The following is a 27,232-nucleotide window of genomic DNA, read 5'->3' as shown; positions in this document are numbered from 1 at the left end:
CGCTAGGGGCACCGCGCCGGCGCGTGACGTCACGGAGGAAAAGCTGGGCCCCAACTCGCGCGGTCGCACGCGGCCGCAGCCACCACCTGAGTCCCGCTCCTCGCGCTAGGGGCGCTGCGCCGGCGCGTGACGTCACGGAGGAAAAGCTGGACCCCAACTGGCGCAGTCGCGCGCGGCCGCAGCCACCACCTGACTCCCGCTCCTCCCGCTAGGGGCGCTGCGCTATGAAAATGGAGGGCCGCCAAGCAATACCTCGCCCTCAAAAAAAGACCGCGCAATATGCAACGCATTCTCGGCTTAACCAAGCTAAGCCTGTCCATTTTTTTTCAATGCAGAACTACAAGCGAAACACAAAGAAAAAACAAAAATCAACAGAGCTCTTTCAAGTGCATCTGGTGGTCACGATAGAGGTCACATGAAATAGTTCATCTGGTAACCCGTTAATGATTTCAGGTACGTAAGCAAAGCGCCTTGCTTTCAGGTGTCTAGTTAGACACCGTCTTACTAAATAATCGAAAAGTTTTCCTCAAGTTCAGATTAGTAGTATAAGTAATTAAAAAGTGTGAATTCCAAAAGTAGCTGTGAACAACTGTCTGTACAAGAAGAGAATGGAATGACGGAAGACCTAGAATCTCAATGCTCTTCAAACGACTTTTTTAAATATACTATCAATACGACAATGCCAACTTGAAGGACTTGACGCAAATGAAGTAATGCCATATCTGAGAACGCTACACGCGAGTGCAGGAATTATGGGTTTTTTCACGGACATTGGGGCCAAACATTTTCTGTTGAAGACTAACCTCGTAAGTTTCCGTAGCTTGGCACAAAGATATGCCAAGTGATTATGCCATGATGATCTGCTGTCAAAAGCAACAGCGAGATATTTGATCGAGTTTAGATATTAAACGGGCATGCAGCAACAAGAGAATGAATCGTGGTCATGGAAGAAAACCTGCAACCTTTAAGTACTGCCTTTAAAGGATTTCTGAAATACATCATTTTGGTTTTCTCTGTGGTCACTGAAATTCCATACTAAGAAAACTTTTTACGTTTTCCTGCAGCACATTCACTCCCGTCTCATAGTTTATATGCCTTGTAAGCGAAACTGTGTCGTCCGCATATTGAAAAATTAAGCACATGATGTTATTGAGCTCAAATCATTTGTGAATATTTAAAGAGTAATGGAGATAGAATGGATACCTGTGGTATACCTGCTTTGACAGATAGCTTAGCGCTATATTCCGTTCGGCTATTTAGTCTAACAATTTGGAAACGATCGCACAGGATATTCTTCATGATAGCATAAATAGGACCTCGAAAGCCCAATTGCTGCAGTTTTTGTAATTAAACACTATTTTTAACCGTATCAAAGCTTTTCTTGATATCAAGACAGAGAGGGCAGCTTTACGAGCGATTCTCAAAAGCAGCGTACAACTCATCTGCAAATTTCTCAGGCAGTAATGTTGTACCTCTTCCTTTAATGAACCCATATTTAAGATTTGAAATGACAGCGAATTTGTCTAAGAAGGACGTCATGAATTCAAACAAAATTTTCCCCAGTATGTGTGATAGAATCGGCAGGATATAAATCAGTCGGCAGTCCTCGATGGTGTTCTTGTGTCCTCCTTCGAACAGTGGTGTTACGATATCAGTTTTCAAATTTTGTGGTATTACGGCGTTCTTCAAAAACCGGTTAACGAAAAGGGGCAGAACGTCGGAAAGAGTGCGAAAGTTCCGCTGTAACAGTGCAGCCGAAATGCCATCTATTCCGGCGGTCTTATTTCGTCTGAAGCTAAATACTACCCTAGCAAGGTCTTCCTTTGATATCCTTGGAAGATAAAGATAATAATCATTATTTTATGTATTATCATAGACCGCCCGCTAGGAGTGCAACTACGACGACGTACCTTCCGCAAGAGCGAGCGCAGAGAACGTCAGGAAAGCCCACCAGATTGCACGCATGATTGATTACCTGCAAGTAAACGAAATACAGCAACTAAAGTATTCAATCAAGTTCAGACAAGCCGCCTTTTCTAAATGAGCAACATTGGTTACGGGTTCTTGTAGTTTATTTTTTTCATGATCCCTGCGCCATTTTCGGAGAATTATTGTGGAGTTGAGAACTCCTCAAGATTCCACACGGCAATTTAGTGAGTGTACAAGAGTAAAGCACGTCAAAAAGAGAGCTTGGAAATTAGACAGAAAAAAGCATGTAAAAAGTGCTGAGAGGCCCATGTGACATACCAAACAGGTCAATTACAACAAATTACTGCTCAATTCACGCACTGCAGCACAAAGTGGTCTATGTGAACCACGGTGGGTTCGATGTGGGCTGCCCATATTTTGACGAAGGAGAAGAAGACAGACTGTGCAGTGGCGCTGGAAGGAGTGCTCGCGCCAGGCCGTCCGCCATTAAAATCATCCTGTAACCGTGTGTTATCAGATAGCTTTCATGGACTTGCCGTCGCGTAAAAAAATGAACCCTACCGGACCCATGTTTGTTCTGCAACGAGGTCACTATCTACCCGCAGTGGGCTGCCCACAAACGCTCAGGTCTGTTACATTTTGAACAGTCTATATCTCGTGCTGTCGTTGCAGTACTGCGTAAATACAACCTGTGTCTATAAAGTATCGAGACTTATTTATTTTCTTCTCTAGAAATGATTCTCCAACACAAATGTTGGTGCGTATGTGTAGTACCATATTCTCCGGTTAACCTGAGCTTTTTATGGTAATTGCTGTGGCAGCCACTAGACGACACTACATGTAGAAAAATACGTGGTCACTAGTCGTATGCGCATTCTAGTGCTCGAGAAAGTGGAGAGATGGACGTGCACCTCGAACAGCTTGTAAATATAAAATTTTGTGTCAAGCTTAACAAGACAGCCACAAAGACGTATGAGCTCCTTTGTTACGCTTACGGCATAGAGACATTATCGCTGGCTCGAGTTTTCGAGGGGCACAAGAGGTCCGTTTCGGAGAGAATGTCGGTGGAAGACGACACAAGGCAGGGGAGCCCTTCAGTCTCACGGAATGAAAACAACGTGGCTCGGATCAGGGAAATCGTACAGCAAGACCGCACCATTACAGTCCGCATGCTACCAGGTGCTCTCGACCTTATTAAAACAACATGCCGCCAAATTTTGCGTGAAGACTTGGGGAAACGAAAGCTGAATGCCAGACTTGTGCCACACTCCCTCGCACACGACCAGAAGGACACGCGTGCATCAGTGAGCGCTGCTTTGCTCTCAGAGGCAGAGAAAGATGCTGCAAGCGTCGGCAGCATCATTGATGAAGACGAAACATGGTGGTTTCAACACGATCCTTAAAAAAAGAGGCAGAGCGCCGATCGGCGGCCCACAAGTTCACCGGCGTCGAGAAAGGTGCGGCGACAGAATACGAAAACAGAGACGATGCTGATAGTTCTTTTCGATGCCAGAGGTGTCATACACCATGAGTTAGTCCTACAAGGGCAGACGGTGAATCAGGAGTTTTATATCCGCGTGCTCCAACACATGCGTGATGCACTGCGACGCCCTCGCTCTGACTTAGGGGCATCAGGACAATGGAGCTTTCCCCACGATAAATCAAGGCCGCACACTGCTTTCAGCTTGACAAAATTTCTCGCCAAGCAGAGCATTACTGTACTTTCCCATCTGCCATACTCGCCTAACCTCTCCCCATGCGATGTTTTCCTGTTTACTCATGGGAAGAAAGTCCTGAACGGTTGCTGGATGCAAAGCTTGGGGGCCATTCAAGACGCCACGACAAAGGAGCTGACAGCCCTGCCAAAAGGAGCGTTTTCCAACTGTTTCCAAGACCTCATGAAACGTTGGAAGCTATGCATAGACTGCAAGGGAGGCTATTTCGAAGGGGTGCTGCACAAACGATTACAATGTTCAACTCATATTTTTATTGGACTCAGTCTCGGAACTTTACCAGATCTTTGTCGGTTGTATAACTGTACACCGTTCGCCTGTACCCATTGCGCGCGATATTACCAAAGGAATGTGTCGATGATTCAACTCCCCACACGCGCTTCTTTTGCTTACATAAACTTGTACAAACAGATAATGCTCACAACGTAATTTGTTTTAGTATGTAAAGCCCTGATCGGCAGAATTCACACTTCAAATCTCCTAAGCTCCTATTACATACAAGCGTACTAATTAGGCCCCTTGTTTATATGTTTTCCATTCAGGCGGTATCTTAAAGCAGCTGCTGATGATCTGAGAACGCCCTCCAAACTCATTGAACTCATTTTCATTATAGGAGTAATATTAGGCAGATAACGCTTATCACATATGCTAAATTGAATGTGCCAGTTATTTTCTGTTATCTGCACCGCGAGCAGTTATCGTCATGGATGCGCAACTGCTGTGTTGCTCAAGGAAGTAAGGGGAATCTCAAATTGTATTGGGAAATTTACTGACAGCTAATTACTTGCGCGTAATCTCTAAGCGAAAAAGGCAAGCGAAATGCACTGCTGCAACTATCTTTCGACTCCGACCACTCTAAAGAATACAAGATACAAAGCCAAGAAAATACTCACCGTACGTTGGTGTACACAATGGATAGCTGCTTACCCTCCTAGCGCTTTATATAGCCCCAACTTTTTCAGGCGCACAAAACACAAGATTCAAAGGTCTCGTTCACTTTAACGCCTTTAGTTCTGAAGCACTCGCCAGTGTCTTTGTATTTCCAATTAAATTTCATATCACTTTAGTTCTGAAGCCGATGTACCGGACCATTTCCTCCTAATTGGCAACAAAACAGTGGTCTTTATTTCTGCCTCTAACGAACGCTTGCAAGCTCAAGGTGTATAAGTAAACTAGCTCGCTCTCGGTGCTACGAACCTTTGATAGATGGGATGGCTTATTTTTGAATAAGCCTCTTGAAAGGTACTTTTCATTTACTCCCGCTTAAACAGGTGTCTAAATTTTAAGTACACGTACCTAAAGCGGGGCTGTGGCCTTTACATTTTCGTGAGGTGGTAAGTCGAACTTGAAACAATGTTCAAGAAGCTTTTCTCTTAATTGCACATCACATACGTGCTCTTTTGCTTTGACTTGTTTCAGTGCTTCCTCTGCTGCTGTGTTCTGTTTAAAATCCTTCTTCGTTAAATTGGTGAAAGGTTACCGTTTTTATTACCTCGCTGTCGGTGCTACCAGCCTTTCTGACATTTTAAAGCTTGCTTTCTTTCGAATAATCTTCTTGAAATGTTATTTTTATTTACTTCTGCCTAAACATCTGTCGAAACCTAGAAAACACAATGCCTAAAGCGGGGCCGTGACATTTGCATTTCTGCGACTTAGTAAGTCAATCATAAAACAATTTTCAGAGCATCTGCTCTGCGAATTGCACATCACATGTGTCCTCTTTTGCTGTGCCCTGTTTAGATCTGAACGCTGAAGGTTGACAGATTTTATATCAGAGAAGTTTATTCGGCATTCATATGTCAAGACTGGCTCCCATATAATCCGTTTCATATCACTTCCGGGAAGGCAGGAGCATTGCTCTCAGTTTACAGTCACAGCTGTATTGAAAGTAGATAATCATTTGCGCATCCCCCTCTAAAGAAAGCATGAACTTTGATCTCAGAATATTTTAGGCTTTCCGAAACGCATCGCCTTCAGGAGAGAATTGTCATGACGTACAAGCAATAAACTATACTCTATCTTCTTCCTTGATTATAGCCCCGCCCCCTCTCCCCCTCAAGTTCTGCGGGCACAGCTCGGTGCTCGGCTGCTAACCCGAAAAACGCAAGTCTGATTCCGGGCGTGAGAGTCGCATTTCTATTGATGTGAAATGCTATAGGCCCATGTACTGTGTGATTTCAGTGCACGTAAAGAACTCCAGATGGCTAGAAATACCCGCAGCCCTCCACAAAGACGTCCCTCTTAGCGTGAGTCGCCTTTGGACGTTTAATACCATAAACCAAACAAAACATACAGAAACCCCAGAAACTTTTCAACAACAATAATAGCCCTTGTGCTACGGTTTTACTTTATTCTATATTCACCTCGACATCTCTAGTGCTTATCGAAATTATTGAAATTTGAAATTAAACGTAATAACCGGAAATTGAAATAAACAGCTATTGCCTACCATGACGCAAATTTAACGGCAATCTCTGCACAGATAAAAATTCCCGTTACATGCCGTTCGCAGGCGAAATATGACGCTGCATGCGCTAAGACAAAGAGCTGCAAGGAATTAAGATTGAATAAACGACTCCTCTCTATATTTCTGAACTTCGCCATTTCTGCGGGCAGAAATATCAAGCTGCGGGCAGCATAGTTTCCTCAGCCCTATAGTGCATTACCTCAGCAGTGGAAAAGGTGCATCCAAAATTTTAAAGCTCCGCACAGCTATCGGGAGCAGTGATATTTTTGTTGTGCAGTATTTTAAGGCCACTTCTATTACTGCCAATGTAATCGGCATAGAATCACCCAATCGAAAAATCTGAAAAGAGCACTAAAATTCGCAAACTGACGCGCTTCGAACAATGTCCGAGACGATGCTTACTGCCTGCAATTGCTTATGCAGGCCTCTTACAAGGCGCACTTAATTTCACTTGAGTCTCGAATTAGTCACAGCCTTCTTTTGTGATATTGGCCCGGAAGTGAGATTTCCTTCTTTGCTGTCATTTGCACCCCTGTCACTGTAGGTAGATCTGGATAGATGAGCTAGAAAGACACCCCGTGAGCGTACGGTGACAAACTACTGCGTAGTCATTCTAGGACAACGCAAAAAATCACCCATCCTTGTCCTGTACAGAAGCATGGTCTGCGGTGCTCGATCGTGTCAACAATATCGTGGGGGCCAGGAGTGAGGGAGAATGAGCAGTCCTCATCTGTTGCTTTTTTGACGCCTTGTTTCGGCATATGGGGCGATATTTTTTTTTTCTTAACTCAATTTTTTTTAGGCAGAGCACAGATACGTCGGTACCGTCCGCGAAAATATACAGGCAGCCATACATATAAAAGTAATAAAGTCCGACTTTTCTATTTTTAATTTTAAGAGGAAAGATCACAATGCGAAATTGAAGGCGACTAACTTGAAATGCGAGCGCTGTTTTTTTTTAATTTTCGGATAGGCGTTATGTTTCTGAGCACCTTTAATCAAGAATAATCTTCTCAAAGCACGTTGCGCTGGCTTTCCCGCGTTACTAAATTAAAAATTGGCATCCCTGCGCGCTGTATCGTCCTGTCAATCTCGTTATCATCTCGACATTGTAAATTACAGGCGCTGCATTTGCATTGCTGCGCCTGAAATTCGGGGGAGGCTATTTTGTATTTGTCCACGCGTGAAAGACACCTCTAGTAGTTGTCAAAAGCATGTTTCTGGTGTTCGATATTTCGAACCACTATGCAGACTCAGAAAATTAGAAAACGGCTCTCTCCTGCGAACTTAACGGACTCCAATTTGCTAGTATAACCTTGCGCCCAAAAGGAAAAAAATTAAAACTAGATCGGTAACTTAACCTAAGTAAGCAACTTTTAATCGATCTTTATCGCATACAGTCACAACTAAAAAAAAATAGCGCAATGACTTCAACGGAACATAGAAAATGCCATCGCGCGACTTGCGCGGTGGCGTGCTTTCACACCTGGCACTTGTGTGATCTGCGTGTTCGTGACCGCAGCCTCGAGCGTTTTTGTCTAGCGCTTCGGCGACACGCCACTAAGCCTAATCTTTTCTTCTCGCGACATTACATAATGTACACCTTTGTCTACTATTTACCAGCGCATACCCCACCGACATATATCTATATAGTATTTTTGGGAGAAAATCGGTGGGGAATTAAAACAACGCGCGGTATATTCGTTAGACCGTCTTGAACGTCTCATACGTTCTTGTCTGGCTAAATCTGAACACATTTTAATGTCACCTCAGTGGCAATTATCATAAGAGCTATAGAATGCTCTGATTATTTCTCCAGGTCCGCACTAGAGCTGCTGCAACGAAGCATCCCTTGGCTCTTATAACCAACCTGGCTGTGAAAAATACAGCAAAAAAAATGCTTACTGGAGCCGCTGCTCTTTTGAGCAGTCGTTGTTATTGCGGCAGCGGATTAGATGGCGAAAGAGTTTCGGTTAAATCCACGATCATAGGCTGCTGTAAAAGAAGAGAATTTGGCATGGTGGTAGTGAACACCTGATTTATTCGTTTCAGTTGTCTTTGCCTTTCTTTTGTTGTACAAGAGGTCCGTTGTGAATTAATGCTCCAATCTGCCTCCTGTGCGCCGGCTTCACCTTCATGCTGGCATGGCTCAAGAAAATGTACCGTGCCGCTTGAACACTGCAAAAAGAATTGTTGCGCTTTTCGTTTTCTTTTTTGTTCATGGTGAGCTTGAAATGTTGCTGCGCTACCCCCGAAGGGAAATGTGACACTGGTGAATGTTCGCATCGGGTTTCCTCAGGATCCACAAACTGAAAGGCAGGCGGCAGTGAACCTACTTTCGGAGTTTCTAGGGGACACGTGCATTTGGGGTACTTGTCTTCCTGCGCCTTTTTTGCAGGAGTAACGAAGGAGTAGCAACCACCGGCATAGGGTCATGTAACCCCGTCTGCACCAAGAGGAATACCGCATAGCTTGAGTGTTATAATTGCAGCTTGTTTTCCTTATCATGAGTGTTGTTATAAAAAAGCGTTATTTTATAATTACCCCCCCCCCCCCCTCCCCCCAAAGAAAGAAAGAAAAATTGAATCCGGATCGAAACACCACCGCGGCTTGCTCGCATTCACGCTAACAGAATCCCCGCCAGCGGACTGGAGAACGTAGGCAACATAAAGACGCAATACATTTATCTTTTAACCTGGCTTTTATGCCCCTCATATTAGGATCGCCTATGCAGCTTAGATTTATAAGTGGTAAATGACAGCCGAAGGAGTACTGTTCAGCTGAGAACATATCTGAAAGACACCGTTAACCTTCTAGGGAGGGTAATGAGTGTCCCCTCAGCTCACAGATAACTTTGCATGAAATCCTAGACAGTGTGAGAAAATAGGGCGTCCGTCTAACTCCTTTACAACATGTCGAAAAGTGGTACGCAATTATTTCCAGTGAACTTGATGTGAAAAATTGTAAAAATATCAAGATAACACAAACCCCGAAAGAGTGTAGATTATGCTGCTATGCAGCTTTATTTTTGTTAATTTTTCTGGACAGCGTATTTAGTACGGAGCCAGGATACTCTTTCCAATCGCTGATGTTCCACCGGATGGTATCGCGTACCTGCATTCTACTACCGAAGTGCACTGGCCCATTAACTGTTGGTCATGGCTTTCTAATTTTGTAGGCTTAATAACAAACGTTTGTTTTAAACATTCAAATCTGAACTGAAGGCGCCAAATGAGCCACAAGGGGCAGAGACGGAGCTTCACGCGGGAGCCTCTAGAAAATGGGCTATTTGAAGCGCTGGAAATTGATATTTTTTAGCTCTCTTCCTCCGCAACGGCCTAATGCGCTTTCGTTACTACGCTGAGAATATACAGGACGTCTCAGCTAACTTGAACAAAGAATTTGAAAAAACCTAAGCGTTCTTCACAACTGAAATCGCCTGGATATTGTTAAGGTTTATCTAAAGTTACATATCATTTTTTTGCTCGTCCTACGTGAATGATTAGTTGAGATAAATAATTAAACTTTTAAATATAGCTTGAATAGTTCAGGCGTCAATACGATAATTATGGAGCTCCAAAAATACTGTCCAAGTCAGGCACTTCCTACGAGATAGACTTAATCTGGCAGTTTTATTTTGGTAAAAACGAAAGTCCGCGGAGTTCAAAAAAGACCACGTGATAGCGCCCTCCGTGCGCCCGAGTGCGCAGCGGTTACAGCGCTCTCGTCCGTGCTTTGTAAAATCTTCGCTCGCTTCCCGCCTTTCGTGATGCACACGACTGATCTTCGCGTTGTGGTTAGTTGCAAGATAAGAGCGAGGGAATTTAGGCTGCAGTTGTAAGAACGCCGGCTCCCGATTCTGCGGCGGCAATTGCGCTCTCACGCTAGCAGATTGCACAATGCGTCAGCAGCCGCTTCTGGTAACATCACAGCCGAGCAAAGATACAAGCCTTTTCTCGTAAGCGAAGAGAAGGTGTAGCCCTGGCGATGTTTTTTACAAATAACGGATCAGAGCGCTGTAATCGCGGCGCATGGTTTTGGAAGATAGAACCTCTGGACTACTTACGATTTCCTGTTGCCTTTGTTTGTCTCGTGGAATTTTAATTTGCTGGCAGAGCGATAAAGCCAGAAAGAATGACGTGGCGACGACTCATTAGGGCTGCCTTTTTTTCATGCAACAAATGTGATTAAATTACTCCACAGAAGAAGAGCGCAAAGAGCGCGAATGTTATCATTTTGGCAGGAAATTTTCTATCCAGTGCAAATTTAGATGAACTGCCCTGAAGATAAAGACTTTATCGAAAGGTGCATATGGTGACGCCTAGCCGACCTTTTTTCTCCCTCGCTTTTCGGTTTCGTTTTCTTATCAAGAAGAAAGAAGCAGCTTTCAGCAGGCACCTTCCAGTAAACAGCAGTAGTCTCTTATCACTATGAGTAAAAGTACGCATGTAATGCTTTTTTCTACCATTATAGCACTGTCTAAGGTGGCCTTTCGATGCTGCTGTCTACATTTATCAAATAGGTCTAATTCAGGTGATGCCACGTCGCATCGCGAAGCACTTACGCCACTGACCTCGTTGAAGCGCTGAACAAGCCAGAGACAAACGTGTTCGCCAGTCAACAGCAGAGGCCAGTAGGCAAACATAACCTCAACATCTATGGTGTCCGGGTGCTACCGTGCGCGCTTCCCACACCGCACGCTTCTCTCGTCGTTAGAGATTTTTTTTAGGAAACCCTCCATATTGTCACTTGGAAGCGATAGGTAAATCCACAAAGTGAACATGGGGTTACTAAGGCAGGAAAGTTTTATTGTTTTGCAATGCCTCTCTTTCCACCAACCGATTTGGAAGGAGTATTGTTGCCGCTTCTTCATGCCCCCAGCATTAAAATCCTGTCTGTGGTGCCCTATGTATCTGCCTTGACAATGTCGTCCCATTTATGAAACAAATTATGTTTTGCATAGTTGGCATACCCGCCGCGGTGGCTCAGTCATTAGGGCACTCGACTACTGAACCGGAGTTCCCGGGTTCGAAGCCGACCGCGGCGGCTGCGTTTTTATGGAGGCAAAACGCTAAGGCGCCCGTGTACTGTGCGATGTCGGTGCACGTTAAAGATCCCAGGTGGTCGAAATTATTCCGGAGCCCTCCACTACGGCACCTCTTTCTTCCTTTCTTCTTTCCGTCCCTCCATTCCCCCTTCCCTTACGGAGCGGTTCAAGTGTCCAACGATATATGAGACAGATACTGCGCCAATTCCATTCCCCAAAAATCAATTAAATTAAATAAAAATAGTTGGCAAGGCCAGCTTGTATGATATTGCGAATGACCTCTTCGAAGAAAGTTTAAACAATAACTTTTGTAACTGGCCTATAAAGCACCTCACGCAATATGAAGGTCCTAGTGGAGAGCGCAGAGACGTTCACGGCTGCCATTCTGCAATTAGCTGCAAAATTCTGTGCTTATGAATCTGGAAACATTGGGCCACGGCGGCCGTATACATTCTAAGCCGGGTGATAGGGACAAGAAGGAATGCAGTGCTCTCCAAAATTTTTTCCTGCCACCGGCAACCCGGTCTTTACCGCAGCCTCTGAAAACCGGCACCGCTCGATTCTGCGTCTGGCGGGCCGGTTGCTTGAGCGTGCTCCAAGGTGTTATTCATTCGGACGGAAAATTTCGGGAATTTTTCTTAGATTCTACATGGCATTCACTCTGTGGTTTGCCGTTTTTCCCGGATCATGACCGCATGACTTTGCCGCGAGCGGGAGCTAAAAGCATTGTTTACTTAATAAACAACACTCTCTCAGTGGTCGAAAGTAGATGTAAGCATGAAATGGTTCGGTGTTCCGGCGTAGCAGATTTAGAGGCTGAACCATGTTGCAATGCCTCACCTCGGCGAAACATAACCATCAATACGCAGCGTAACCAGGGCGTCAGAGTGATACTTCGAGGGGCACTGCCTTCCGCCATCCTCGGTGTTTGCAACGGGTTCTTCGCTGCGCCGAAGGATGGCGCCATGGCTCCATACGGGAGAACTTGCGCGCGAGCGCGCGGATTACTTAATACGGATGGCCCTCAAGCTTCACTCACACGTCAGGAGGGCTGCGCCTGCGCCACTCGGACTCGAGCTACAGAACAGTGCGTAGGCTCCTTCTGGCATCGAGCTGGCTTCGTCCACCACAGGAGAAAGACAGCGTTGTTGAAGCTGTTTCAGAAGTGTGGCTTGCTAGGCGGGTTGGTGATCCAGAATAATAGAGCAGCGCGTAACAAGACAAGACAAAAGGAGGTGTCGTTCTGTGTTCCTCTTTTTTTTCTTTCTTCTTCTGTGTTCTACCTTTTGTCCTGACTCGTTACGCGCTGCTCTATTATTATTATTGACGCTGTTTGTTGTAGACTGTTCCCCGGCATCAGGCCGCACCCAAGCGTGGCTTTTGAATTCTATGAACAATCATTTTAGGAGCCTTTACTGCAGAATAAAGGCCCAGAGCCGGTTTATGAAGTTGGAGATTTGTTAAGGCAAGAGGATGAGGAGGGTGTATACGTTGTCTGGAAAAGTTTTTGTCAGTTCTGAAGGTAATTGAAAGGGCGTCCATTGATCTCCGAACTGATATTTTCCTTCTTTTGCTCCTCTGTGGGCTTTGCGTCGCAATTATCAGCTTATTATTCGAAGAAAGAGGCGTGTTTTAGGCAACTGGAGCTATGCCCGCTTACCGTGCATGCTGTGTATCAAGACAAATGTGAAAAGAGTTATACCATCGATATTAAATTTATTTCCATCGGAAGATAACAAAATCCCAAGTGCTCGTTATCGGCCATTCGCGACGCACGAGACAAATTAATTATTCACTTAGAGGAGGTTTTAAACTGTGTAGCACCTACTGCAGTTTCATAGGCAGAGAGAAAATAAGTAGTACTTTATTGAAGGTATATTTTTCTTTTCTCCCGGCTGCACTTCCAGTGGGATAGAAGAAGAGGTTTTACATCACGGGAAATTGCACCCATCCGTTCAGGCCCTGCAGCCATCTGTTCGGCTGCCTTGCAGTGGCGCCGCACATTTTCAGCATTAAGCACTGGTAACAAATGGCATATAAAGCAAATATGATTTTCATATGTAATTGAGTGTATAGTGTGCATGTCGCGAATTCTCGAAAGCAGACGTTAAAGTGTTATTTATTCACTGGAAGCAGAAACGGCTATGAATGCCTGTACAAAGCCATCTGAGATGTTCTCAAGTTCAGCTGCCTGTTTATAAGGTATAATATTGTGGCAGCTGGCACAGCTGTTTCCGGGTTTAAACCTGATCAGTGTTACGTTAATGATGCCTCATAGGTGGTAGAATCCCGGATTTTCTTGCTTGATAATTTTAAATAGAACACTGTAAGATAAAACATGTTCCTCCAATATGAGTTGACGGATGCTCCAAATGCAAAGTAGTTTGCTAATTCCTTCAAATCTGCAGCATTTCCCTCAGTTGTTGATATCTTCTAAGTTTCTATTGGAGAAAAGCCTCTTTCCATGGGCCCGATGGAATCGCCTTCGAAGAGTGACTTCAGCGCCCTGTATTCTTCAGGTGATATGCATTGGCCCTTGTAACACAAGCCACGGCTGAGCCGTTTATCCTGAAATGCAAAAACCACTATTCAAATTACAATATTCATTCTTCATCTACATCATCATTACGCTCATCCAGATTTCTTACTCACGTGAACTGCAGAAGCTTACGAAATGATGGTGAAAGGAACCATATTTCTTTTTTATGGAATTTCAAGTATTATACGAATTATAAAAGATGTAAATAAAGGAAAAGAACTTGAAGTGCGCGTTTTAGGGTTATTGAAATCTTCGCAGCAAAAAGTGCGGTGTTATCAATGTTTGGAAAACATTTGATTCACTTCACTGAATAAATTTCGCTTTATGGTTGTTTATACATATCTAGGAGCACTTGTTGGACCAATAGCTACGGGCTAATGAGGCCCGACATTAAAAAGTACAATGAAATAACAGCACATATGAAATATTCACGATGACTCATACATTACAAAAGGAAAGAAGTCTCTTTATATACACAAAAAGATATATATATATATATATATATATATATATATATATATATATATATATATATATATATGTAACAAAAGTGATTATGGCAGCTGATTTGGACAATATAATGTAAAATCATTAAAAATTGAAGAAAATTTAATTCACGACGTTTCGGCTGGCGGACCAGCCTTTTTCGAGTGTGGTCCGAAAAAGCCTGGTCCTCCAGCCGAAACGTCGTGAAATAAATCCTGTTAAGTTTCTTCAATTTTTGGTGATATATATATATATATATATATATATATATATATATATATATATATATATAAAATGAGGGGTTCGTTCGACAAACATATTAAGACGCAGGACGTGCTACGTCCACCGCTATGGACGAGGGTGGCGCTAGTGAACACTCTCAAGGTTCGCTTACACGCAAAACTTAAATACCCACGAAAGCAGCAGATTGGACAGCCGTCACCGTAGCTCAGTTGGTAAGAGCACCGGACGCGATATTCGGAGGTCGTGGGTTCGGATCCCACCGGCGGCATCGTTGTTTTTTCTGCTGGTTTATTATAAGCAATTTTTTTAAACCAATTGATTTGAATTAGAAATAAAAAAAAATAAAATAAAACATTCACCTACGCACCTTGGTATCGGTACTTTTGGCTTCCTTAATATGTTTGTCAAACGAGCCCCTCATTTCATTTGCCTTGTCTGCTAATAGCTTAACAGGGGTCTCGATTCTGGCAGTCTTGATGCCATAGGTAGCATAAGAGGGCTCTCGCACAGTTTCCGCCCTCACCGTTAGATGACGTTGTACGTCACACTTGCGGTATTACAGGACGTGCTACGTCCACCGCTGTGGACGAGTGTGGCGCTGGTGAACACTTTCAAGGTTCGCTTACACGCAAAACTTAAATACCCACGAAAGCAGCAGATTGGACAGCCGTCAGCGTAGCTCAGTTGGTAACAGCACCGGACGCGATATTCGGAGGTCGTGGGTTCGGATCCCACTGGCGGCATGGTTGTTTTTTCTGCTGGTTTATAAGCAATTTTCTTTAAACCAATTGATTGGCATTAGAAATAGAAAAAAGAAAGCATTCCCCTACGCACCTTGGTTTCGGTACTGTTGGCTTCCTTTATATATATATATATATATATATATATATATATATATATATATATATATATATATATATATATATATATATATATATATATATATATATATATATATATATATATATATATATATATATATATATATATATATATAAGCATCTGAGTGAGTGTGCGCGCGCGTGCGTGTGTGTGAAACATAACAAAAGCGTAGTACAACATACGCACTACAGATATGACAACAATAAAATGTATATCCTAGTTATGAACATGGGTAGAAGAGCCTTTACTGCAAAAATAGTTCGGAGTTCTGTGTTGAGTAGTGTATTTAGACTTATGAGAAATTCAATGATTGATCAAATTCAAATTCTAGTAATAATCATACATAGATGTTATTTGGCGGCGAATGAAAGTTTTATAGAGCGGCTGCTCTTGTGCGATTGGAGTTGAGATATGAGAAGGGATGATGTACAGGCGCGGAAAAAAGTAAACGGAGCACTCTATTCGCTTCCAACATTTTTGGTGGTGTGTGCGTTCCGGTAGGCGACGCCAGCGCGCTTTCTGTTCGATGAACAGTGTTTCTTTGGTCCTTATAGGGAAAGCGTGTTGGCACTTACGACGAAATTGCATGCTCTGTTTACTTATGTCCGCGACTTTACTTTGCAATATCTTAATATTTTTGATTAGCGGCTTTGTAGAATCAGTAAAACTATAATTCTTTGTGACAAATACTGTCTTTGTCTAGGAGCCATACGTGAATCCCGACGATTTACACAGTTTGTAGGGCCAGAGTTAAGTAATGATAACTAGCAGATGCGCAGAGTACCAGCATTGAAATACTTGCGGGTTTGTAACAAGGCATTCCAACCTACCACTTTAGGAGCGCGGTTATGGGCTGTTGCCGATGTAAGTTTTGCCAGAATATAATGCTCAAATATTTAAAACTGCTAGTGGGCGGAAGCTCGTAATTATTACTCCTTACTTCCGCATTTTTGTAATCCGCTTTTTGTATTAATGAATTAAAATACAACCTTTTTCCGTAAAGTTCCGATACTGAGTCCATTACAAAAATGCGGTCAGCATTGAAATCGTTTGTGCAGCACCACTTCGAAAGAGTCTCCCTCGTAGTCTATACACAGCTTCCAAAACTTATTGAGGTCATGGAAACAGCTGGAAAACGCACTTCATGGCAGGGCTGTCAGTTCCTTTGTCGTGGCGTTTTGAATGGCCTCCACGCTCCCCATCCAGCGACCTTTTAGGGCTCTCTTCTTATGAGGAGACAGGAAAAAATAGCATGGCGAGAGGTCAGGCGAGTATGGCGGATGGGCAAATACAGTAATGCTGAGTTGGGCGAGAAAGTGTAAAACTTAGTGCAGTGTGCGGACTTGCGTTACCATGGAGAAGGCTGCGTTGTCCAGATGCCCATAAGTGAGGGCGGCGGTTTTGCGGTGCATCACGCATATGTTGAGCACGCGGATATAAAACTCCTTATTCACCGTCTGTCTTTATGGGGCAAACTCATGGTGTATGATACCTCTGGCATCGAAAAAAACTTTTAGCATCATCTTTGTTTTGGTCTTCTGTTGCCGCACCTTTCTCGACGCCGGAGCGCTTGTGATCCGCCATTCGGCGCTCTGCCTCTTTGTTTGAGGATCGTATTGAAAGCACCATGTTTCGTCTTCAGCAGTGATGCAGTTGGCGAATGCAGCATCCTTCTCTGCCTCGGAGAGCAAATCAGCGCTCACTAATGCCCGCGTGTACTTCTGGTCCTCTGTGAGGGAGTGCGGCACAAGTCTGCATTCAGCTTTCGTTTACCCAAGTTCTCACGCAAAATTTAGTGACATGTTGTCTTACTAATTTCGAGAGCATCTGATAGCATAAGGATTGTAATGGTGCAGTCTAGCTGTGCGATTTCCCTGATCCGACCCACGTTGTTTTCATGCAGGGAGGTTGAAGGGCGCCCCTGCCTTGTGTCGTCTTCCACCGACGTTCTCCCCGAAACGAACCTCTTGTGGCACTCGAAAACTCGCGCCCGCGATAATGTCTCGTTGCCGTAATCGTCAAGAAGGAGCTCCTACATCTGTGTGGCTGTCTTGCCAAGCTTCACACAGAATTTTATGATCACACGCTGTTCGAGGTGGACGTCCATCTCTCCACATTCACTCACAGTAGAATGCGCAGACAACTAGTGACAACGTATGGCACTACGGATGGCAGGTAGTGCCATCACTAGATGACGTTACGTTTAGTGCCATCTAGCGGCTGCCGCAGCAATTAACAAAAATTGCTCTTGTTATCCCGAAAAGATGGCGCTACACATAAGCACATACATTTGTTTTGGGGAATCATTTCTTGAGAAGAAAATAAATCAGTTTGAAATTTTACAGACGACAAAGGTAGTATCTTCTGTCCTTTTCCCATTGACCACTAATTTATCGCAAGTAAAGCAGAGCGAAATTTTTTCAACTTCATCGTTACCAACACTCTCTAAGACTTCCAAATCATCACCCGTCACTATAATATACGTATAGCCTGCATACACAAGGATTTCAGCAGTCAGTGTTTAGAGGTATGTTATTAATATATAACTGATTAATATTAACCCCAACACTGATTTCTGCGGAACTTCTGTAGTAACTGGTAAATCTGTAGACAGGATACTATTCATTTCCTTCATGTGCTGGAGGTTTTTATATAACTGAATAAGTTAAAAGTCTAAAACAGCTGTCATTGCACATCTGTTTTATTAGTAATATAAGGTGGTCGACTGTCTAAAAAGCATTTTAAAGTCCCAACAGATTGCTGCAATTATTTTATAGGCTTCTAACATCAATATATTTGTACACAGAAAGAACACAGAACAAAAAAAGAACACAGAACTTTCTTTGTTGAACAGATATTCCACACGCCGTAAATACGGTGGGTACATTTGGCTGCTGCCAGCTATTTTAGCCTTGAATTCTATGGAACTTTTTATTCCCGCAGTGTACTTCATTCAACCCAAGCGGGAGTATGTCAGAAAAAAAATGGCAGCAACTGAGCAGAGATCAAGCCACTGGAACAGAATTTCGCAGCAACTCAGATTTCGAATCCATTTTTAGTTTCTTTATCCTCGGCAGCCCCTGCCGGTGGTATCAGGCTTGATAGCCTTGGGCCAATTTATGTTACATTTAACAAAACGCAAACTTCTATAACGGAATATAAGCCCGCTAAACAAGAAAATAGGTGCAATGTACTCCTCATTTTCCTGTCAATATTCCCGAAGAAAGTACGGGAAAAATTTTGTCGGGCATTCAATTTTGTTGCTGAATATTTCAAAACGATAGCCTGCATCTGAACGAGTAAATTCAATTGAGAAAATACAGGAAAAACATCGCGGTCACTCCGAACTTCAAGATGAAAAAGTACACATGATAGCTGCTTCACACCGCCCCTACCGCCTCTACCGCCATACACCGCCCCCATCAAGCGTACCATGATGATGCACTCTAGGCATGAACAAACCAATGCGGTAGTAAAAATAGGAGCAATCTCTCTCCTAGAGCTTTCTATTTTCTATTTTAGTGGCAGGGTACGCCTACAGATGCGTATTCTTCCTGCAAAGCATAGTAAATTGATGCGGCTAGCAATGGGAGAACAATGTTAAACGCGGCGCCGGAGGTTTTGAGGTTATCAATAAGAGGAGATAGATACTTCAGTTAGGGCGCTTCGCATCTGCTAGAGCTTGATTTGTTTCTAAAAGAGAATTTTTTTTCCATTCAGGGCAGGATGTGTTGGCGCCAGTCACGCGCCGCTGGGAAAATGGCCGATATGTGTGAGATGCTCGCGGCCTGGCACCGCTCCTTGCTTTAAAAGGTGCATCGCGCAGTGCATGATCTACTGCATTTCGCCATCGCACGAACTACCGCCTTGTTGGGCAGCGCAGAATGAACACGTGTGGCTATAGGACTTGTAGCGAAGTGCTGTTTATTTTTTTTTATTATGCTTGTCTCCCCCTTCCCTCTTTCTACGCTGAATATTACCACGCCACAGTTTCAGAAGTTCAGGCACAAACAGCTGTCGACAGAACAAGACTGGCGCTGTCACACTACTCGTGAATACTGTCAGCAAAAGCGAACCGTTCTGATGATCGCTGACAATCGAGGTTAATTAAAATAGAGAGCAAACATATAGGTATGAAATAAATAAAGTACAGAAGACATTAATGATTTCTCGCGCCCTGTGAAGTTTTCTTGTTGCTTATTCCGAACTTTGTTACAATACATTTTCCCTTGTCCCAAATACCTTAAAACCCACCTCTAACCCGAATGGCTCATGCTCTCCCTGAATGCTTTCAGGAACATATTCTGAATGAGGAGAGCAATCGAGCTCACCTCACGGAAAGCCCTTTCTGTATATTTTTCTCTAATATTTATCACTACCATTTGTTCGTAGAACTTCATCTCGGCATGACCTGAGAAGTCGTATTCCTTGCAGAGCTTGGCCTTTTCAATATCAGTGCTTCCCGGTCATTTTTATCCAAGTGCACTAAGCTGAAAACGTTACTCGTAGTACGGGGGCTTTCTGCTGTCAGCGCAGTTTCTTTCTGGGCAACCAGCAGTTAGTGCTTCATGAACTGTACTTTAGTCAGATGTTCACTGCACCAGTATTGAATACGTTTTGATCAACCCAATGACAGAACGACGCGTCATGATTCTTCTCTCTTTGTCGGGAAACATGCCTACAACATGAAGAAAGAAAGGAATATATTTAAAGAAGACAGCAGGAGGAGGAGTGCTGAGGGGGGGGGGGGGGGGGTGCATTTCGAAAAATACACCAAAACCTTTTCCCTTATGCATTACGAGGTCAGGTTTCAGAACAAAAAAAAGTAGCGAAGTATTTATTCACGTCATTACTTCCATGTGTGACGTAAATATTTAATGAATAATGCAAATGGTAGCGCAAGCAGATAGTTTTTCTTGAGCTATGCAAAGGGGTAACAGGACTGAAGACCACCACGAAGGTGTCATGTACATGAACCTCGAGTTCCTACGTGGTTTAGCCGCGTTTATAACTTGCTGTATTACATTAAAAGAAAACAAAACACGTGATAATTGAAAAAAAATAATGAAGACAGATTAAGGAGCACAGGTTTGTGCTGGGGGAACATGCTCAAGGCTTACCTTGCAGCGACTCCCGTCTGGCTCTTGAATTTCGCGAATAGGTGAATCGTTCAAAATGTGGGAACATTGTTTTCGCACTTTTCGCAGGTACTGTGGAGGATAGGAGTAAGTACAACAGTGTGACTACCTGTGTAAATTATGTCGATAAGAACTACGAAAATAATCGCTGAAATAAGTTTCAGCTAGAGCTATGACTCTGCCTAAAATGAAGGAGGCCGCGAACATGTCGGCGTATTTGCTGAAAATTCGCCAAAGGTTAGCCATGCACATTATCATGTACTTGCTTTAGAATTCGTTACGATGGTCTCGTTGACATCACTGGAAATCTACAAGGCATCAATTTTCGGATATGGTGTTCAATAACAGAAAGACGGCGAGTTAAAAAATTAAGGGTGGCAGAAAATCGCTAAAAAAATCATACCGGCTTGTCTGTGGCCGGTTTCACGAGTGATTTTCGCACGTCAAACTGTTCACGGAAATAGCAAAAGAACCTATTAATGAAAATCGGTCGCTATATCCGAACAGAGGATCATCTGTAAACTAAGCAAGGTCTGTCGGGGGCACCGGTAGTGTGGTGTCAGATCCTGCTCACGGTGCCATTGTCTACTACGTCTGGGAGTGCAAATTTCGTGCCTCAGTGTCAGGGAAAGAAGACCCGGAGGACTCCAGACTTTTTTGTGCCTCTCAAATGATTTGTGGCGAAAAGCGATAGTGCGCAAAAGAAAATATACTGCGCAAGAGCTGGAATATAAGATGCGGGAGGGCATTGCCCAGTGTGAGCGAACAGACACTTCTGAAGGACACCATGAGGGTTTTATGCGCATTAGTAATGAACCGTAACAAACCTCACCTACGCGTCTGACTCATTGCAGAGTGAGTACCGCGATGAATGCATTATAGATATCGCACAGCAAAGGGTATCAGTGTAGCGAATTGGATAAAATTTTTTCAGACATTTTCAGACATGTTTACCGAGATTATGCGATTGTGTGAGTGGTGTGAAGACAGCGCCACACGCGGTTATATAGCTATTTTAGGTCGCGTTGTTTTTGTTTCTAGAGAATGTATTCATTACGCGTGCTATACGTGGGCTTTACCAGGCCAGATCCTGGTCACAAGAGGTGAAATGCGCGTTCCAAATTCCACTGAGGGTGAGCCGAGATATTATACTGAAATTTGCTCTTGAAAACAAGCCGTAAAAATTTACCACGCGAAAATCTGCGGAAAATTATACAGCCTCAAATGATCAATAGGCGAGCCCCTCCAACACAAGCAGCCTGCGAAACAACTAGGCTAATAGGCATTGAAATATTTTGCGTTGGAAGGAGAGGACTGCGCTGTTGAGACAGAGAAGTGGCCGCATGTGGCTACCGTGATAATTCTAACGAGAAGAAAAAATAAAAAACTGTACAAAATAACCAACGCAGCGCTAACCTTCGTAGTGTGTTGCGACCGCTTTGATATGGCCATTTCCGGATAATGACACTTTTCAAGCGTCGCTTAAAGTATGTGCTAGTGTGATGCGTTTATTCTTCGCCGTCGAGATTCTTTACGACGAGCTAATATAGGCTGACTTAGAACATCAATGGCTTGTTTTCGTAGTAAAATTCGATAGCTGGGCCAATTATGGCTCTGTAGATGGTTGTGCGGTAGAGCAACATACTGCGGTGAATTGAGGTGATAAAAGTGGACAATTTCTTTGCGCGCCGCCTATTCAGAGGCCCTATGCTGGTGGTAATGACGAGCGTCCTCTGCTTGTGGTTTATTCTAAAATTTCGCTGACTGTCTCTGTAGCAATAAAAGCGCGCCAGCTGTAGCGATGGAAAGCAGGTTACTCATTGTCCAGGACAGCAATAATTACTTCCGGTATTGTTCGAAAAACCTTTTTCGGACGCCATGACAGGAAATAACGAAAAGAACTAGCGTTGGCAGTAGTTCTCGTCCTATTCCCGCTTTTTTTTTTCTTTAGAATATTGTGGCTTAATTTCCAGATATTGTCTTCCACGTTAGTGACCATTGACCGATCCGGGCCAGAGAAAATTTATTCTAGGATCACTTTATTGCTGGCTTTTGCCTAGGCTATCTTTTTGGTCCACCTTAATTAATCAAGATCTGTACTTAAATTCTGAAGCCAGCATAAAACTCCAATCAGCGTAAGGGTATTCCTCTTTTATTCGCGGTGCATGCGCTTTGTCTAAGCAAGTGAATGCAACATGCTTCTCAGCAGCATTTTCTTTGGGAGTGCAGATGCATGAGAGGACTGGATTATTGTGCTTTTTAACGCGTATTTTGAGCATGAGGCCTGAAGCATCATCGCTGTGGTGAGAGAGCTACAGATTTTAACTTAGTAAAACTTCTTTCAGAGTTTTCTGTGATGATCACCCTCAAGAAACGTCCACATGAACTGGCTGCAAAGCTCGAAAACACCACACCGTTAAGAAATACGATATGCATTTACGGACACTTTCTTTTACGTTCCCCCTATTTTTCCCTCTTTAACTAACGCATATTTCATGTGTGCAACCGTTGTGAGACAAGTGCACTTACAATTCTTCGTAACCTCGTCTTCTGCTCGGAATACCACCTTAGCTTGTCGAAATAAATCACCGTTAAGCCATGCACTCAGAAGTGCTTACCGTCCAGCCTGCGCCAAGGTCATCAACCTCGTTGTGCTTGCGTTTGTCCCTTCTTCCATAAACTGAAAAGAAGTGTGAGACATTGCATCGTGTTGAGTGAACTTTCAGGTCGCAGCATTGATTTGGTTATTATTTCTGAGCGAAATTCTCGATTAAACAGTTTGGTATTTTAACGTATCGTCTGTCTTTCAGGCCGAGTACAAAAGTTTTGTTAAACTGTGGGCGATAAGGTTCACAGCAATACGAACGAGGCGGGGAATTAATTAAAAAACAGGAAAACCATCAGCTTGGCAACTAGGTATAGCTTTTAAAGAAAGGCAGTCAGTCTATATAAATGAGCAAAACAAAAGATTCACTTGCGCAGGACAGAAGTGTCTCCCTTTTTCAATTAATTATAGCAAAAACATAATCGCTTCTTCAAGTACACAACTTTTTCTCAGATACAGATTGATCGCATCTCCAACGCGTGTAACTTTCACACGAAAAATAAATCAAAACAGGGCTTGTTCTGACGAAAGTCAAGAAAATTGCATTGCGAGATCGTAATGTTTATAATACTGTGCCTCAGGAATGTGCTGCCATGATAATGTCGGAAAAAAAGGTTCAGATAGAATATCTTATATTACCTCTCCTATTATTATCGTTCTGGCATTCTCACATCGAGTGACGAAGGTTAATCTAGTCTTCTCATATTTACCTCAAACAAATAAGAATTGCACAGCTACTACAAAGTAGTTTGTCCATTTCTCCATTTCCTTGTTTCAATCTAAAGACCCAAGAGGAGACGGCGCCAGGAATTTTTTTCTGAGTTGCAGCAAGTGTATTTGTCGCCGGATTATCGCAAATACTTTTAGAACAAATGCTCAAGCCACGTTCTTAGTCTCACAGATTAAGTAGGAGTCAGCAGAAGGCGCTTTTAATGAGCTGGCTTTCTTTCATACCGAAAGTGTTCGATTCCCACAGCATTCGCTGCGATTTGTCTGCGTGCTGCCTTCTGAGCATCGCGTCTATATTGCGGTATGACTGTGTTAAAATTTAAATGAATGCCATAACGGCTTTTTTAATTTTCTTGCGAGGAGCTGTTCTGTTGCCTTCATTTTTCAGTTTCAAAATAACAGATTTCATGGCCACCCCGGAACATTTTTTTTCTTTTCCATAGTCGTTTATTTTAAATCTGCCATTGTGATGGAAGCTGTAACTTTCATCCCCTTGTTTCATATAGGTGTAATACTGATGCGCGTTGCCTGCACCTTGTGTTGCTTATTAATTGTTAAGCTTTTTTGGATGTTGTTGAAGTCTTAAGTAATATTTAGGCTAAGTTAAAGGTAGCCGAAACTCTTCAAAATCACGGCTAGGTAAGATAGTTCTGGCAGTGAATCGCTCCAGGAGGAACATCTCAGGGAGCCTTAAGTCTAGAAATAGCGAATCCTCAGCGTCTTTATCTTGGCATTAAACTTCTGATTGATACGCGGTAAACTCCGAACAAAAGAGTGTTTGTGCTTCAAATATTTCCAGCTATATCTAATCACAGTTCATGGTAGTTGCGCGGGAACCAATGGTCAGCTCAACATTCCTGATGACGCTTTCATCATTAAGCGATTACAATACTGATGTCAAAGGTAAATCGCACAAAAAAATATGAAGTGAACAGCATTGTCTACACGATCGCAAAAATTTCATCAAGAATATTTGTGTCATACGCAAACGCACGCGTAGTATTAGACTTCCCGAAGGTTCAGTGATGACCCAATACTAATGGCAATAGTGAAGAATAAGGATCATCTGTAATGAAAAATAAACCTAAGCACGAGATAGTAATCTGTGCATGTTTTTTATGATTATAATTACAAAAGGTAGTTGCTTACACCATTTATGAAGACGTGACACCTGCGAAGATTTAAATTAACTGGTCTGCCGCTCGCACTCTACATCAGAAACGAATTCATATTTTGGGTAGGGGTACACAACCTTAGGTCGAATCTTAACAAGTACATGAAGCAGGAAGCCTAGAAATATAACCGTTCTTTGTTTTTGAAGATATTGAAAATTCAAGTAGCATTCATTTTAGACCTGAGTCAGTTTTATACAAGTTCTCTGTTTTACTCGAAACATACTGCCTGCCTGTGCCGTATTTACAGTTAAGATTATATTTGCCGACAGTTAAAGTGATCGATGCGCCTGGAAATCTCTTGAAATACATATTGATAACTATTTTGTATTGTTATGATAATTTTATGTATCTGTACCGTAGACGAAACGGTGATCTATTTCTATATTTTATAAATTCCATTCAAGCGCTTTTTAAGGTATGTTTCAAGGCTGTCTTAAGGAAAATGGCTTTGTCCACTAGTTTAACAACGCCGACGAGTAGTCCCATCTAAGAAAACCATACAAACAGAAAGAAGTACCTTTTCTGCAGTCAACCAATGCTACGAACAACGTAGCCAGAAGGAGGATCGCAAGCGAGAGCCGCATTTCCAATAGGGTGTGATGGACGTAGACACTGCCGTAGTCTGTAAAGAGACCTAACACTGCCTGCATGTATATAAGTCGGTTATCCGCTGATAGCAATCAATATTTTTTCGTGCTAATATCAGCATGTTATTGTGAAGGCAATGGAGTCGATAACAGAAATAAAGGTCGTTGTTCGTTCACGCACATTGAAGCTATATTCCAGAGATAAGAGACCTTATGTCCAAGAACGCCGGCAGCTTTGACGCCACTGTCTCCGCGCTCAAAGCAAAAAAAAAAACGGAATATCAGTTTAGTGTCTCATATGGCATTGACCTTCCTGACTCCCGGAATACGGAATGTGTTTGCTTCGCACTAGCCTTTCGTTCATATACCCTCCATCCTGCAGCCTTGGTTCAGTGATATGTGGGGAAGGCCGCCGTTGACGTCCGCAGTTTGGTCGTCATAATTATGGGCGCATTCTGTTGGTGGTGCGTTACATGCCGGTTGCAGGCTGCAAACCTACGGCTCGTTTTGTTTCATGAAATTATGCCTTAATTTCGGTTAAAGATAAGCTACATGAATCCTTCGCGTGCACAAGAGGCCTCTCCCATTTCGAATAGTTCAAAAACACCGAAAGAAATAAGTAGTGACGTAAGGTGTGCGAGGAAACACTATTATGAAAACCACTTCAAATGTTCAACCAGTTATGGTAACTATTGGAGGAAACTTCGTTTCTTTTTATATTGAAGAAATTATTGTAGCCAAGATTAATCATAATCTCCGTGAGTATATGGCTTCGAAGCTTACCGAGCCGTTTAATGAGCATGTAATACCTGTGCTACACGGGCGTTTCGAATGGCTTTCAAACGAATGTCATTCGACTCGACTGCCAAACCTGCGCTGCTACACGATGTTTTTCAACGGCATTCGGTTCACATGAAATTCGAGTCGATGGAGCTCCGCGGAGACATTCGAGATTTTGGAATGCCTTCGAGGCGCAAGCGCGACTACTCTCTACCGAAGCGTCTTCGCGCCATAGGTGGCAGCATAAGTTTTGAAGAGCAAATACGTTCGGTAAAGGATGAAATTCTAAATACTATTTATATACACTACACGGATCTTTTCCAGAAGTTTTGTTAGTAAGCAAATATTTACCACATACTCTGGAATCCATCGTAGGAAAGAAAGGCAGCCATTTTGGCCCGGTGCCTGTTTTTTCACTTTATGCTGTTGAATTTGCGGTGTTTTGACTTTTTATTTTGTGTGCATGTGCGTCTGTGCGTCTGTGTGTATATTTTAAGTGAGCTTTTTTTTTATTCAGGGAAGTTTATCGCACTTTTAGTTTTCTGCGACACACGCAGGAGATAGAGCCCAATGTAGCCAACAAACAGCACACAAAAATGGCGGGGCTATGGGCTTGGGCCTCTGTTAGAACAGAGGCGTTTAGTAATGATTAAGTAGTAAACTTTATTAGAAATGACATATTACTTTTAAAAGTAGCAATTTTATAGCGGACTGTAACTATACAAATTAATTGTTGCTGCTGTATTTGCTTAAAACAAATCTTGACGGCAGCAGCGCACCTGTAGCTTGGCGGGAGAATACTGAAGCTTTCGAGTGCTTTAGGGATAGTCATGTAGCACCGTGCGGGTCCGTCCAGTCCGAATGCCATTCGAAGTTTCGAATGCCGTTCGAC

The 27,232-nt window shown here is 43.1% G+C and overlaps 1 protein-coding gene across 5 annotated transcripts in view; it reads right to left on the bottom strand.

Annotated features, from left to right (window-relative positions):
• Positions 1-25,641, bottom strand: part of LOC144121539 (uncharacterized) — a 45,014-nt gene extending 19,373 nt beyond the window's left edge. For 2 of the 5 annotated variants that reach the window (XR_013312630.1, XM_077654801.1), the window contains exons 1-4: positions 25,491-25,641; positions 23,083-23,144; positions 20,447-20,536; positions 1,911-1,975 (exon numbers count right to left, since the gene is read on the bottom strand). Coding sequence is in view for 4 of the 5 variants with exons in the window: in XM_077654801.1 (XP_077510927.1) it covers positions 1,911-1,975; positions 20,447-20,536; positions 23,083-23,144; positions 25,491-25,623 (350 nt within the window). In the remaining variant the exon portion in view is untranslated. Of the gene's footprint in view, positions 1-1,910; positions 1,976-13,277; positions 13,745-16,876; positions 17,054-20,446; positions 20,537-23,082; positions 23,145-25,490 lie in introns of those variants that run through there. The other 3 variants (XM_077654800.1, XM_077654802.1, XM_077654803.1) reach the window with 3 other exon arrangements.
• Between the last annotated feature and the right edge of the window lie 1,591 nt (positions 25,642-27,232).

Source organism: Amblyomma americanum, chromosome 2, assembly GCF_052857255.1.
Source record: "Amblyomma americanum isolate KBUSLIRL-KWMA chromosome 2, ASM5285725v1, whole genome shotgun sequence".
In the NCBI taxonomy this organism is placed as follows: Eukaryota; Metazoa; Arthropoda; class Arachnida; order Ixodida; family Ixodidae; genus Amblyomma; species Amblyomma americanum.
Note: the sequence above shows the minus strand (reverse complement) of the source record. Positions and strands in the feature narration are given on the sequence as shown.